General features: G+C 35.1%; 1 protein-coding gene and 1 long non-coding RNA gene across 3 annotated transcripts; one reads left to right on the top strand and one right to left on the bottom strand.

The window, feature by feature from the left end:
- The first annotated feature begins 6,821 nt into the window (after positions 1-6,821).
- LOC18096522 (methyl-CpG-binding domain-containing protein 4) lies at positions 6,822-8,666 on the top strand. Its single transcript, XM_006386774.3, has 2 exons — positions 6,822-7,031; positions 7,888-8,666. Exons 1-2 carry the CDS (start codon positions 6,984-6,986, stop codon positions 8,386-8,388), a joined length of 549 nt encoding a protein of 182 aa, XP_006386836.1. The 5' UTR covers positions 6,822-6,983; the 3' UTR covers positions 8,389-8,666.
- Positions 8,667-9,831: 1,165 nt separating this feature from the next.
- On the bottom strand, positions 9,832-11,541 carry LOC18096523 (uncharacterized). Of its 2 annotated transcripts, XR_002980039.2 has the most exons (4): positions 11,437-11,541; positions 10,829-10,888; positions 10,584-10,731; positions 9,832-10,395 (listed from the first exon to the last, which is right to left on the bottom strand). It is a non-coding gene; the product is annotated as an uncharacterized LOC18096523 (long non-coding RNA). The 2 variants fall into 2 exon arrangements; XR_008058613.1 differs by having other exon boundaries at positions 10,829-11,537.
- Between the last annotated feature and the right edge of the window lie 4,398 nt (positions 11,542-15,939).

Genomic DNA, 15,939 nt, shown 5'->3' with positions numbered 1-15,939 from the left:
TTTAGCACGAATGCAAGATGAGTAGTTTACACGGCAATAACGATTCACGTGAATTCCACGCACAAAAACTTCTCTAGCTCTTCCATAAACCACGTATGTAGCTACTACCATCCCTGTTGTTCCAATTAGATGCTTAACATGGGAAGAAATGCAAAAGAGAAGGGCTTAAGGTCTCTATTTCAACTGCAATGAACGTTTCACAGCTAGGTGTAGATGTCAAAGACCATAGTTATTACTTTTGGAAGGGCGTGTGAGTAATGTGGTATGTGAAAAAATTACTAACCAACAGAAATTGGAAGAAGACCAAGGTAGAGATATAGGGGAAGTACAATAACCTGAATTGGAACCCGAAATCATGCTGCATGTATTAACGAGATGGATGGGTCCATAAACCATATGTATAACAACAAGAATAGGCCCTCATGAAGTGGTGATTTTGGTTGATAATGGATCGATGTATAATTTCATCGGTGATCATTTGGCAAACTTGCTCAAGTTGCCAATTGTTCCCATGGAAGCATTTTTTGTCTGGGTGGTCAAAGGAGAAAAACTAAAGTGTTAAGGGTGTTACGATAAGGTATGAGCAGAGTTGTAGGGTACCGAGTTTTACCTTACTCCTTTTCCTCTACCTTTAACAGGTCTTGACTTTGTACTTGATGTGTAATGGCTTGAAATTATTGTATCTATGGTCTATAACTGGAAACAATTGACCACGGATTTTGTTTGGGATAATCAAAATTAAAGGCTGCAAGGTGTAGACGTGCAAGCAATTGAGGTTGCTTCACCCAACGAATTATCGAATGAGCTTTGCCAAGGCCATGCATTATTTGTAGTATGCTTTCAACCAACCCTGGTAACAACATCATATGGTGCGCCACCTGATGATAAGCAACAAGATATGTAGAGGTTGTTGAAAGACTGTACGGACGTGTTCTAGGAGCCCTCAAGTTTGTCATCTGTGCGCGAGGTAGAGCATTGCATTACGCTCAAAGAGGGGACTGAGCCAATTAATGTATGCCCATATCGATATGCCCATTTCTAGAAGGAAGAAATTGAAAAACAAGTTCAAGAGATACATAATTCTAGTCTTATTCGACTAGGCACCAATCTGTTTTCATCGTCAGTATTATTGGTGAAGAAAAAGGATAGAAGTTGGTGATTTTGCACAGATTATTGCACACTCAATACCGCTACCATCAAGGATCAATTTCTCATTCTTATAGTAGATGACATGTTGGATGAATTACATGGCGCATCCTTCTTTACCAAGCTCAATCTAAGGGTCGGATATCACCAAGTAAAAGTAAATTCTTCTGACATACTCAAAACTACTTTTTGTACTCACAACGATCATTATGAATAGTGATGTTGTTTGGCATATGTAATGCACCCTTTACATTCCAAGCCATCATGAACTCTATATTTTGACCTTATCTTCGAAAGTTTATTTTGGTTTTCTTCAATGATATTCTCGTATATAGTTCTACTTGGGATATGCATGTTAAACAAACCTTGGAGATTCTGAGGCAACATCATTTTTTTTCCAAGGCCAGCAAGTGTGCATTCGACCAACAAGAATTATAATATTTGGGACACATTGTTACGCCTCAAGGAGTGAAGGTCGATAATCACAAAATTATAGCCATGATGGCGTGGCCTCAAATAACTAATATTTTTGAATCACGTTGTTTTTTAGGCTTGACAGGATATTACAAGAAATTTGTTTGCAATTATGGCATCATCGCTTGACCCCTTACCAACCTCCTCAAGAAAGGGCAATTCGGATGGAATGAGGAAGTTGGAGTAGCCTTCATGACTCTTAAGTAAGCAATGACCACCATACCTGTTTTGGCGATGCTCGATTTCAATGAGTCCTTCACCATAAAAAAAAAAGATGTTGCATAGGAAGGAATAGGTGCTGTAAATCCCGAGAAAAAAAAAGGGCTGGATTAAATTAAAGAAAATAAACTAAACTAAAAAGAAGTGGGGGCAAAACGAATACACTTAAAGAAAATGGGGCCTAAATGCAAATAAGAATAAGTATAAAGCATAAGTACTCCTCTTCTTACCAAAAATAGATCTGCAGATAATGTAAAGAAAGAAAAGAGGGAGTTTTTATATTCATTTTTACAAATCAAGAGAGAAACACCAAAATTTCAAAAAAAAACTCATCCAAGATTAAGGGTTATAGGTAGAATAAACACTGGTGGGAAAGGGATTAACAAGAGAAATTGAACAAGAAGAGAATAAGGGAGGGCCGATTGTCATTAAAAAGAAAAGGAGGGATCGAAACCTTGATTCGTACCGGGTAAGGTATTCTAAACTTGCTCTTATGAGTCATTTCAAGTCAATTATGAATTGATGCCTGGATGTTAATTTATAGATTTGAGTTCTTAGACTTGAATTGAGGAAAAAGTATGAGTTGCTAAATTAAAGAACTTCATGTGTTGTATGTAAATGGAAAGATTGATGAATCTGGACAGTTTCATCTCTTGACTTTCAGAGAGATTTCGGGTAGGAGGATCAAGGAATTAGGATCAGGTTCCTCATAGAAATTGTAGGTTTGGATGTTGGCTAACTAATGAAATTGGTCTTGCTTAATTTGGAGTTATAGAACTCCAGTTATGGGTCACCAACCGAGACTGGGTCATGACAGACCCTATAGGGTAGTAGGTCTGGTTCGTTGATGAGAAATTTTGACTGTTTTAGAGGTAGAACTGGGTTCTCCTTCCTTCAAAGAACTTGTAGCCTCATGTCTTAGCTTTCCAACAAGACTAATCTCGCTTGAATCGGAGTTCTATAACTCTAGATATAGTTAAAAATCTGAGAAGAGGTTGGAGAGTAACAGTTCAATGTCTAGACAGTAACAGTTCAAAAATGAGACAGTAACAGTTCAATGTCTAGACACTAACAGTTCAAAAATGAGACAGTAACAGTTCAAAAAAACGAGATAATAACAGTTCAAAAAAACAAGACAGTAACAGTTTAAAAATGAGACAGTAACAGTTCAATATCTAGACAGTAACAGTTCAAAAATAAGACAGTAACAGTTCAAAAACGAGACAGTAACAGTTCAAAAAAAAAAAACAAGACAGTAACAGTTCAATGTCTAGACAGTGATAGTTCAGGATTTAAACTGAAACGGTTAAAATATATATATAAAAGGAATGATAATTGTGGTTGGACAAAGAATGACAATATTAATGGGTGAAATGAGAAAAACGTAAAATATTAAGAAATGACTGAAAGAAAGACTTATTGGTTGTTGATATGGTTATAATAAAACATATCCTTGGGTGAGGAAAATTTATGAGATAAACCTGTGAATTGCAGGAGGGATAACAGGCGTGGTGCAGCAGCAGCAGGGGAGCACGAGTAGAGCTTCTATTGCAGGTAGGTGAATCGCACCTATACTTCCTAGTTAATTCCATGATTTATTTATATTACCAATGTGAAATGTGAATTACTAAATGTATGTGTATTCAAGGTGAAAACTTGTTGTGTGAATTGCCAAATGATGAAATTATCACTGACAAAAGAAATACGAGAAGTGCGATTTGAGGCGTAAACTAGCATATATTTAGTGTATGTTAGGATCCCGGGTAAGGGGATCCCCATGTATTGGCTAGCATACATTTAGTGTATGTTAGGATCCCGGGTAAGGGGATCACCTTGCATCGACTCCTATGGGGTGATGATGATGATACCAGTGAAATTGGTATCGGTAATGTGATAAGCAAGAATAATCATGGTTGATCTCATAAAGTCTGGAATGAAGGTTGAAAGTGGCAGAGGGAACAATTATTAATAGTTGAATAAGGAAGAGATTATAATAAAAACTAAAAAGGAGAAGCGAATGAACTATGAATACATTTTACCCTGTTGAAATTGTTAGATATTTGTGTTGTTATATTTATTGTAATATTCACCTTTCAATAATATGTATTTTGTTTCAGGATCATCGCATGCACGACAGGAGTAGATCCTAGCTTATGTTCCTTTCTTGTAATCTAGGTTCTAGGGAGTATAACCTTGTATTTTGTAAACATGAAAATGTTTGTATAACTTAATTTGTATAATTAATGTTTAAACTTGATTGAATGAATTTAACCCTGTAGTTCATATAACCATATTTCATGTCTATGTATTTATATTTATTTATTTTTATCCATCCATAATGATATTTTGTTATATAATGCATATCATAAATATTGTGGTTGATAGGGTGAGTATAAGTGTGGAATTGAAACCCAAGATGATTGGGTCGGGAATTAAATTATGAGATGCGAGCTATTAGAAGTGTAAACATATTCCATGTCAATAACTTGGGACCTTCCGATATAGGGGGGACTTCGTTGAAATTTCGGTAGATTTTAATACGAAGACCATGAATATATATATATTAAAAAAATTTAATTACTCTGTTTTTCGATTGACATGAGATTGTTGTTTTATCCCGGAATGAGGGATGTTACAGGTGTGGTCTTAACTTAACAAGGCAAAATCGTTGCCTTTATAAGTCATACACTAGGAGTTTAGTGAAAATTAAGCAGTGAATGCCCTCTCACGCAAGCCCAATAGTCCAGTCCTTAATCATCTTCATGTACCCACTGTAACCATGTAGGATGAAGTTCGAAAGGCATATGAAGTAGATCCATACATTCAGTCACTCACTCACTCAATTTGTTAAGACTTAAACCGAAAGGATACATAACGACAAGGGTTATCCTACTTCAAAGGCAGGGTAATCATTCCTTCCTAAGGGGAGTTACGAAAAAGGATGTTACATGAGGCTCACAACACAAAAATCGAGGGGTATTCAGGAGTGTTGTGGATGTTCAAGCGGTTGGCTTAACAATTTTATTGGCCTAAAATGTATCGAGAAGTCCACAAATACATCCAACACTGTGAAATATGCCAAAAGATAAACTCTGAGACACTTTCACCTACATGACTTCTCCAACGGTTGCCTATTCCATGCCAAGTATAGGATGATATCACTCTCGACTTCATTGAAGGACTGCCCACTTCCCACAACAAGGGTACAATATTGGTAGTAGTAGACAAGTTCAGTAAACCTACGCATTTCCTAACCTTAACTCAGCCATTTGTTGTTAAAGGTGTGATTGAAAAATTTATGGAATGGATTATCAAGTTGTATGGACTGCCAAAATCCATCATTAGAAGGTTTTGGAAAGAAGTTTTTCAAATGTTAGGCACCAAATTACAACTTAGCTCTGCCTATCATCCGCAAACCAATGACTAAAAGGAAGTGGTCAACCACTATGTGGAGCAGTATCTTCGGTGCTTTGTGCATCAATGGTTGCACAAGTAGAGTTCCTATCTTCCTTGGGCTTAGTTATGGTATAATATAATGTACCATGCCTCAACGGGAATGACTCATTTTCAGGCATTATATGGGCGTCCGTCCCCCTTTATTTCCATTTTATCATAATATTTTTTCTTCTGTCAATGAAGTGGATGGGCAACTGATAACTAGAGATGTGATACTATGGCAACTCAAAGCCAATCTGGAAGCCTCCAGCAATCGCATGAAACAAACAATTGATTAAAAGAGGAGGGATGTCATGTTCGAAGTAGGTGAAATGGTGTTTCTCAAGTTGCATCCCTATCGACAACAATCAGTTTTTAAACGTACCCACCAGAAGCTTGCTAGTCAATTTTATGGGTCGTATCCTATGATACAAAAAATTAGAGTGGTTGCTTACAAACTTTAGCTGCCAACGAGAGCCTGCATTCACCCAGTTTTTCACATTTCCCTCTTAAAGAAATTTATTGGCGAGCGTACACTATCCTCTACTAAGTTACCGCCCATAACTGATGAAGGAGCGATCATACTTGAGCCCCAGCACATTCTGGATACTCCCTGGATCAAAAAGGGCAAAAAGTTCGAAGAAGAACACTTGGTTCAATGGAAACATTTGCCAGCTCAAGAGGCCATATAGTAGACACACCAGTCATTGCTCGAGTAATTTCTAGATGTGGACCTTGTAGACAAGTGTCCACCTGCTGGGGAAAGTATTGATAAGCCACGACGTTTAGATAGAGGTTTCAAACCAAATCACAAATATTTGAGAGGAGGTTGACGGGAGACACAAACAGGATGTAATGATGTAATGCATGAGAGTGGCATGCATACATATATGGATCGGGTCTTAGCAGCGTGCATTAACTGAGTCTTAGCAGTTGGAGAAATTTATGCTTGATGTTATCTTTCTGATGCATTTTATTTTAGTAGTACGTGGAGTCCATTTTCTATCATTTCATTTGTTAGGCGTCGGTTATTGGTAATGGTCTTAGGATGATTCTTTGTTTTTGGCTTACCATGTTTTTCAGTTTCATGCATATGGTTTGCTATTTAAGTAGTCGTGGATTATCAATGAGAGATAGAAAAATTATTCCAGTTAATCTGTGGTACATCCTCACCCGCATAGAATATTTTCGTGAGTTTTTTTATTTACATTTAAACAGAACCTCTATATATATATATATATATATATATATATATATATATATATATATAACCCTTTATATAACTTAATCATCTCATTAATTTTGTATTATATTTTGAAAAAAATATATAAAAAATTATCAATGTTAAAAAAAAATTTAATACAACTCACTTATCCTGCTAACCTTCTAACCGGAAAAAAAAAGGAGGAAGAAGAAAGGGGTAATCGATGCCGGTCAAGAAACTATAGACTAATCAATTAGTTTCAATAAATTAGAAGGACCAAGCTATACTTAACTCTAGTTAGCGAGGAACGTATACGTGGCAAAAGATAAGACAGGCAGTGACTTTGAGAGGGAAGGAAGGTAAGTTTAAGAAAACCCAAACAGATTTTGTGTTTTGCTTAAATAAAGCGGTGTTGTGTCCCGAAGAAGGGGCTAGTCCGTCGAGAGTCAAATACTTAAAATTGGTGAGCTGAAGCGTCGAGAAGAGAAGAGAAGCCGAGAGAGGCATGGCACTGAAAGAGCGTAGTCCTGAAACCCCTAAAACATCCCCCAAGGTACTACTCCGATTCAATCACCTAAAATAATCTAGGGCTTATGTTTCCGATCCGATCTCTATAGAGTTAAGTAATTTAGTTGCTGAGATTTGTTTATTTATTTTTGAAGAAAAGATAAGGGTAGGGATGTTGCAAGCAAGTGAGAGATGTTTTGATCTATCTTTATGTCTGTACATTCAACCCTAACATGAGATTGTCTTTATTTTTCTTCGATTTGCGCTGTAAAGATGTTTAATCTTCGTGAACAAAAAAAAATTGTCAAAAGATTTATTATCATATGCGGATTAATTAGTAGTTGTTGCTATCGGGTGGGAATACTAGTTCAAATTGATGATATGGTACTTTATTGGTGGTTCCACGTTAGTCTGGTCGTTTGGTGCCTTAAGGTCCTCAACTTTCAATGGTTGTTTGGTTGTTTTTACTGCTCTTGCCGTTGATTTTGTATCTTTGTATTAGGGGTAACGTGACCTCTGTGTGTCAAATGGGTACAATAGATTATAAAAAAGATGCAAAAATTTTCTTTTCCATTGTTTTTTCTTGTCGATTTTAGCAGCACATTGAATTACCCATTTCTTTTCCAAGGCTGATGATTGCCTTTCCTAGTGGCAATCCAAGTTTTTAGGATGCACTATAGAAAGAAAGATACACGTGGTTGCCTAAAACCATCTCCATCATGTAGATTCATTATATTACAATTCCCTTTTGATTCTTGTAATTCAAAATTTCAGAATCTTTTTTTTTTAAACATGAACCTAACCTGCTAAATTAGTTACAAATTTGTTTACTTTTTTCTTTTGGCATTTGAGGAAAATAAATAGGAAAGAGATGTTAAGTGCTTTTTAAGTTGTGATGACAGAATCCACGAGTTGCCGTGCGATCAATTGATACATATGCTGCACAATGCGACAAATGCTTAAAATGGAGGGTGATTCCGACTGAAGAAGAGTACGAGGAGATAAGAAGTAAAATGGAAGAGAATCCATATGTTTGTGACAGAAAACCTGGCGTATCTTGTGATGATCCTGCTGACATTGAGTACAATGCCACTCGAACCTGGGTCATTGATAGGCCTGGTGTTCCCAAGACTCCGGAAGGTTTTAAAAGGAGCTTGGTGCTTAGACGTGATTTCTCAAAAATGGATGCTTACTATATCACTCCCACAGGAAAGAAGCTGAGAACACGCAATGAGATAGCAGCATTTATAGAAGCAAATCCAAAATACAAAGATGTAAACCTCTCTGCCTTCAATTTTACTTCTCCAAAGGTAATGGAAGACACCATCCCTGAAGATGCTGTGAGAAAGGTTCCCTCTAGTGCAAATGGCAACAAAAAGAAGGCATTAAAGGATTCAGCTTGAAGTGGAACTTTGTCTGCTGATCTGCAGTAAATTTTGTTGGGGTCTTGTAACTTGTGAGATTGGTCTGGTGAGCATTTCCTGCAGCTTTTTACCTCATGTGATCTTGTTGGTTTCCGTCCCTGTCCTCCTCCTCCCATTCCAGTTCCCTATTGATTATTGTAAGGCAACTAGAAAGAACTGATGCTTTGAGAAGATGTTAGAACAGTGTTTTTTAATAGTTAAACTAGTTGTTAGCTTACTGTTTACTTTATTTAATTGCATCAGATATTTCACAATCAGTTGCAATCTTCTTTGGGTGCAAAATCTAGTCCTTTAATGGAAACCCGTAGTCTGTAGGGATCCGTGTTTACTAGGATTCCAGGGGTGAGAGCAGAGGTATTGTTACTGTATTTTTTTTTCTTTTTCTGGTGATTGCAGCAGAGAATTAGTTTTCCTTTGGCGTAAGTATGGATCGTGGATTGTGGACCATACTACTTGCCAGTGTCAAGGAAGGCAGCGATGCGGTTGGCATCTGCAACTTATTTGGTCTATGAACCAACATCATGAGTTTTGGTCGGCTGACCCGATAAACTGCGTCAAGCTTCTTGACAATAGATGCCATTGATTTGAGTCGGTATTAGATCCTTTCTCCTCTCAAGAGAGTGTGGAGTTATTTGTACAAAAAAAAAAAAAAAACATTTTAGAGGTGCTGTCATTTTGAAGTTTAACATATTTGTTTATTGTGGAAATTGGCGTATCATAGAGAAATTTCAGTGTTTAAGTTGTAATTATCAGTATAGAGGAGAGAGAAATATGCGAGAGGAATTTTTATCATATTTTGGTAGTTTTTTATTTTTTTTTTCATGTTTCTCTCTTCTCATGTTTATCTTTCTTATAACGTTGAAAATATTGATAGCATCACTTTTTTATTTTTTTGCATTATTACATTTGTTTAACTTTTTTTTTTAATTTAAAAATTACTCCAATGAACAATAACACAATTTGAGTACAAGGTTATAGATTATTTAATAATGAATGAAATATATTATAATCCTTGTTGATATTTTATACTGTGAAGCACAACACAGCCCCACAGCTATGGAAATAATTCTGGTGTCTAGTCATGAATGGTCTGGTTCTGGTTCTGCATGTTTCGAAGCAGTTCATTGCGAATATCTGATATTGCGGTTGTTTCTTGCATTACCATTGTTACTGATGTATATCACTGCACATCCTCTTGTGTTAAATTGGGGGAAAAACCACCCAAAAACATCATCAATTGTAACACTTGAGAGAAAGTAACCAAGAAAAAATCTGGAAAAAACTCTGGGCGCAAGAAACTGAAGACAATCGAATCGTTTGGCACTCTTGACATGCGTACAAGTGGGTGCATCATCCTAGCAAACGAAGAAATATTCGAATCCCACAGCTGGATGAATGTATTGAAATTTGATTACTCATTTTTCTTTTTAAATTTTGCAAGAATTGATTCAATACATCAAGAATACAGTTGCAGACACTTTTAACAGCCCCAAAAAAGTTCTGTACAGGAATCTCGGGTGGGTGTAAGCTTGTGTGCATCACAGGAAAATATCTACTTTGACCCCGTAATTTTCATTTGCTAGTTGTACTGCCCTACATTGGCCATGCGGGGAAAGAAGTCATAATTATAAAGGTCCTACGGTGAAATTACAGTTTGAGGGCCAATCTCAAATAAGTCTTCATCAAAATCGAAGCAGCGAATCCTCTGCAGAAATGATATTATGTAGCTTGGAAGGGAAAGAGAAATCATAATCCATCCATGCCGTGGTCTCGAGTAACTTGGTGCTGGTCAAACGTTGTGTCAGCATCTATCCTTGTGAAGTGAAACTGCAGGGTGGTTTGTGTCAGTGCTCGTCTGGTTTGGTGTCCTCCAGAAGCATGTGTGGCGACCTGTAAATCTTTATTAGTGTCCAGTAAAGAACCTCTTCAACTCCAAGCTCACCCTCTGCTCTCGCATCATTAATGTCCTCACAGATGGCTATCAACCTACAGCAAATCAGGTAATGCCAAATAAATTTTCTTGTATGAATGCAAATGTTCCATCCGATCAAGCATGTTACGGAATAAAAATACTGATCATTTTTTGACGTTACGTTTTCTTATAATCGAGCGTCCATGTTCCGAAAAGTCAACACATAAGAACAGATGCAGAATGAGGCCACGTTAGTTGTTACCTGCCACAGAAGGTAGATTCTCATATGGTATTCTCATTCTTAGGTCTGAGCATTGAAGTCTAGTAAATCGGCCCACAGCAAGCACAAAAGTTATTTAGAGGCCCCAGATGCTGAACTTAATTGCTGACGGTGTCACCAAGAATACCCTCTGCAGAAGCATTTGAGCATTAGTTTTATCAAGAAAGAAAATGCCACACCATATTGTTAGATACATACATGACATAGAAATGCTTCTTTCAACTCACGCGGTGTCTTCAGACATTATAATTGCCATAGGTCCAGCAAACCTCCACAGCCACGAATATCTGACGAATTAATATCATGGAATGACCACCAGTTAAAATCTGCACGATTTATGACAAGATCTGCACTAACTGCATCCATCTGTAAATATTGACTTTCAGTGGTATTCTAATAAACGTATGTTGCGAAAGCATGTAACGTTGTTTAGGCCAGATGGTTACATGTCTAGACTAACTCATTTGAGACCAATTCCAAGTCAACTATCAATTTTCCTTTGCTGAAAAATTCAGAGCACAGAATGTCATGTTACAGTAATCCCAGCCTATTAAAACTATTTAGCAGGCTTTAACAGCACATTATGAAAGCACAACTTTGATATAAGTTGCACGTATTTATGAATGGCAGATATGCAGATGCAGAAATTAATTTCATCATCAATAATTCTCACAAAAACATCATAAAAGACTGAGAAACAGTGTCTAGTAGTACATCATAATTCTAGATAGTTTAGACAGATGAATTGGTAATTTCTTCATAGAGGGGGAGAAAGGGAGAGAAGGAGTATTATAAGAATCGATTGAGACAAGTATTTAGACAAAGTGTAGATTACGTCTTGTTCAAAAGATATGACTTCACCAAAACCAGTAACACGGAAGAATCTAGCATATAGATTATATATGATCCAAAAGCTGTTTGTAGAATTATGATAAAAGGAAGAATTTTATGATAACATATGCTATAAAACTTCATTACATTTATAGAAAAACAAACAACTGAAATGCTATAATAAAGCATCAAATCAGCAAATAATATCTTAACTAACTAATTTGATCCTCTAGACTAGCTCAACGTTTGTTTGATGATAACAGGATTTAAAAAAAGGACTCCTGGATTCCTAAAGCAGTCTTCAACACTCTTCCTTGCTTCAAGATTTACATATCCTAATTTTTTATCATTGGAATTCGAATTTGCTTGGTGAACATATCTGCTAACTAATCTTTAATTTTATAGTTAATTAACATTAACATGACCTCACCATTTTTCTGCAGTTCTCATCAAAAAATAGAGTTTGATATTAAAATGTTTGGTTTTTCCATAAAACATTGGATTGTGAGAAATTGCTATTGTTGGGTTCTCGAATATCTTACACACAACAAAAACTATGAAACAAAATTATTCGAGAGTCCCTATGATCCCGTTAGACAGATCTGGAATTGTTTAGAGATTTATTATCTAAAGATCTAATCTTTTTTGGCTTTGAATAATTATTTAAAAGCTGTGTTGTCGAAACCACAAGCTGTTCAATTTTTCAGCCTCCAACGGTAATCCACACTAACCACCCATGAGAAATCTCTTAAATATCTATTTAGAAGAGAGGGATTGTTATGCCTAAAGTGTTAGCTCTAATTCTGTGTTTTTGTAGTTTTTCTGTCTAATAGATAACAACTAAAAGATAAGAGGCATATCTTACTATTTATAGAAAAATTTGAAAAAACATATTAATTAAAAAAAATATCAATTTGACCTTGAATAATATTCATATATTAATTCAGAATAATTTTAGAAATTAACTCAATCAAGTCTTCACTTGATTTTTCCAAGTCTAGAAATATAATTTTTATATTAATTATATTCTAATCCTTACTTTCTAAAATATATTTTAATCAAGTCATACTTAATTAAATCATCCAAATTTGATTTTTGACTAATGATTCTTAATGTGTGTGACCCATTATGTTCCTAATATGTTGGCCAATTATAAATTATAATTCTAATTAAATAGAATTAAATAAATTAAACAATTTAATTTATTATCAATTAAACAATTGATTAATTTATATTTGAAGATTAGGTGTATCGTTTAGTAACGTGTCACGATCCTCCAAATATTAGAAAAGTTATTAGTGGTTTAACTAAAGTGACTGGTTTCTCAGTGTAATTAATATCCTTTTTATGAATAATGTTCCAAGAATTTTTGTGGGCTATAGTTTACTTTCTATAGCCAACAAAATTTATCATCCTCAAACAAAGAAGATGACAATTTCATTAAGATTAATAATGGTTCTCAAATAATGTGCCCTTGTTGATGTGTTTCTGGTGGGTTGAAACGGATCAAGTTGGCTTGCTGCCCATATGCCGGGTTGGATGCTTTGTGTCTTGAAGCTGGCTGGCAATTTGGTCTGCTAGAGTTGGACTTTCTCCTCTGGCTTGGTTCTTCTGGCTTTCTGCCATGAATTCAGCAGTCTCATGCAGGTGGGCTCCAGATTGGAAGGATGCTTCTCTGATTCTGGTGTGCCCTGTTGTGAGGTTTTGGTTGCTCAATGCTACTGGCTTGAAGACAATGTCTTGATGTTGTTTTGCTAGTATTTAGCTTCTTGTTCGGCTTAGTGGGAGCATGTTCCCCTAGGCTTTTTAATTTCTATTTTGTCCTGCATGGGGGCTGTCCATGCTCTTGTTTATGGGATCCTATCCCCTTTCTTGGGTTGGCTAATGTTCCCCTGCACTCGCCTTTTGCATTTGCATGTAATGTTCTGCTGGCTACCAGCTTGTATCGCAAGCTTGTCTTGCTCTTTTTTATCTTAATATATTCTTATATTTGATCCAAAAAAAAATAATGAAATTATAAGGATTCTTAGATCAAGAAGTTCGTTGAAGATCAAATACTTTGGCATAATGAGTTGGTTGATGATTCACCATTTAGATGAATAAAGTCTCTAGTAGAAATTTATCAAAGAAGCAATGTGGTTATGTGTGAACCAGATGGATATGAAGAAGCACACAAAGTTTCAAAATGGAAGAGAGCAATGGAAGAAGAAATATCAATTATTCAAAAAAACTCCACCTAGAAATTGGTTGAAAGACCTCTGGACAAAAACATTATTGGTGTTAAATGGATCTTTAAGACTAAATTAAATGCATATGGTTCAATCAATAAACATAAGGCTAGGTTGGTGGTTAAGGGGTATACTCAAGTATTTGGTTTTGATTATTTAGATACCTTTGCCCTTGTTGCAAGATTAGACACCATTAGATTGTTATTTGCAATCGCTACACATAACAACTAGAAGGTGTTCTAGTTAGATGTTCAATCAACATTCTTAAATGTTGTTTCACAGGAGGAGATTTATGTTGAACAACCAGCTAGATTTGTGGTTTAGGGAGAAGAAGATAAAGTTTATTTGCTAAAAAAAGCTCTTTATGGTTTAAAGCAGACACCTAGAGCTCTTTATGGATTTGTTCAATAAGCTTTGGTTTTTAGAAAATCATCAACCCTGTTATACCAAGCAACACCATTTAAGAGCTTTGGTTTTCAAAAAATATATACCATGGAGATTTATGTTGAACAACTAGTTGGAACACCTTCTAGTTATGTGCAACAATTGCAAATAACAATTTGATAATGTCTAATCTTGCAATAGGGGAAAAAGTATTTGAATAATCAATATGAAATACTTGAGCATACCCTTTAACCACCAACCTAGCCTTATGTTTATTGACTGAACCATCTATATTTAATTGCTAGATGATACACCTAATCTTCAAACATCACGACTTGTATTTAATGAAGAAAATCCAACACATTCTAGTAAGATCATCAATAAAAATAATATATTAATAACTACCTTTTAATGAAGGTGTTTTTTGAGAGCTTGCCACATCAGTATGGATCAAGGTTGTCAATTCCGTTCCGTTTCGCCCGGAATGGCCGAAACATTCCATACCAATTCAAAAAACGGAACAAAACGGAACAAATTTCATCTCATTTTAAATCTCGGTCCGTTCCGGATTTTTCAGCTAAATTTCACCCGGAACGTTCCGGTTTCATTCCACATGTTCCGTTCCGCTCTTGAAAAGCCATTGAATCAAATTGAACCTTATTCAATTTAATTAATTAAATCACCCAATTATAAAAAGCTCTTTTCATTACTATTTTCAATAACAATAATATTAATAATAATATTGAAAATTATTATTACTATTTTCATTAACAATGATATTAATTTTTTAAAATTAGATTTATCACTAATATATATGGTTTATATTCATGTTTTTTTTTTTTATGTTTATACTTTGTAGGAATTTGAGCAAAACAAGGGATGCTTTAGATTATATTAGCCTTGATAACATTGACCTAACTTTATATTTAAAATATTTGTGTTAAAATATTTTACTTTCATAATATTTTGATATTTTGTTTAAGTTGAATTACTTTAAGTTAAAGATCTATTTAATCTTGACTATTTAGAAATATTTTAAATTTTGAAATTATATTTGTTTGGACATTGTGTTTGTATTGCATAATTTATAATTAATTTATCTTGAATTTGAATTATATTTGTTGAATATATATATATATATATATATATATATATATATATGAACAATACAACTCCGAAACAGCATGCCGAAACACTCTGAAACTGAAACATTCCATTCCAATTAAAAAAACGAAACACCTACCGAAACGGAATTGACAACCTTGGTATGGATCAACTGGAGTTTTTGTGCAAATCTCTATGTCGATCTGGGAAATGGCTTTCTGTTTTGCTTACCAAACTGACAGGTTTGATAGTTTGGTAATTGATCAGTAAACAATGGTAGACCTTTCACAACATCATTCTTCTTCATATTGTGCATGTATTGAAGATGACAGTGTCCCAGTTGTTTGTGCCATACTTTGTGTTGTTAATCTTTGTTGAGAAAGTTGTATGCTCCTCTTTAGATTGTAAGAATGAGAAAATTTTACCTCTCATCTTAGCTTGTTGTATATTCTGTCTAGTAGCATAAAAAATATGACAAGATTGATCTTCAAAAGTCACCTTCATTCCTTTTTTTTATCAACCAAGATTGATCTTCAAAAGTCACCTTCATTCCTTTTTTTTATCAACTGCCCAATACTCAACGAGTTTTGGTCTATATCAGGTACATAGAGAAATCTGAAATTGTTTTTGTACCTGAATTTATTGAGATTGCAATGGTTCCTTTTCCATTTGTTGCTATATAATCATCATTCCCAATCCGAACCTTTGTAATTCTTATAGGTTGCAATGTTCTGAAAAGACTCTTGTTAAAAGTCATGTGGTTTGTGTAATAATTATCAATGAGCCAATGA

This window comes from Populus trichocarpa, chromosome 2 (genome assembly GCF_000002775.5).
Source record: "Populus trichocarpa isolate Nisqually-1 chromosome 2, P.trichocarpa_v4.1, whole genome shotgun sequence".
Classification (NCBI taxonomy): domain Eukaryota; kingdom Viridiplantae; phylum Streptophyta; class Magnoliopsida; order Malpighiales; family Salicaceae; genus Populus; species Populus trichocarpa.
Note: the sequence above shows the minus strand (reverse complement) of the source record. Positions and strands in the feature narration are given on the sequence as shown.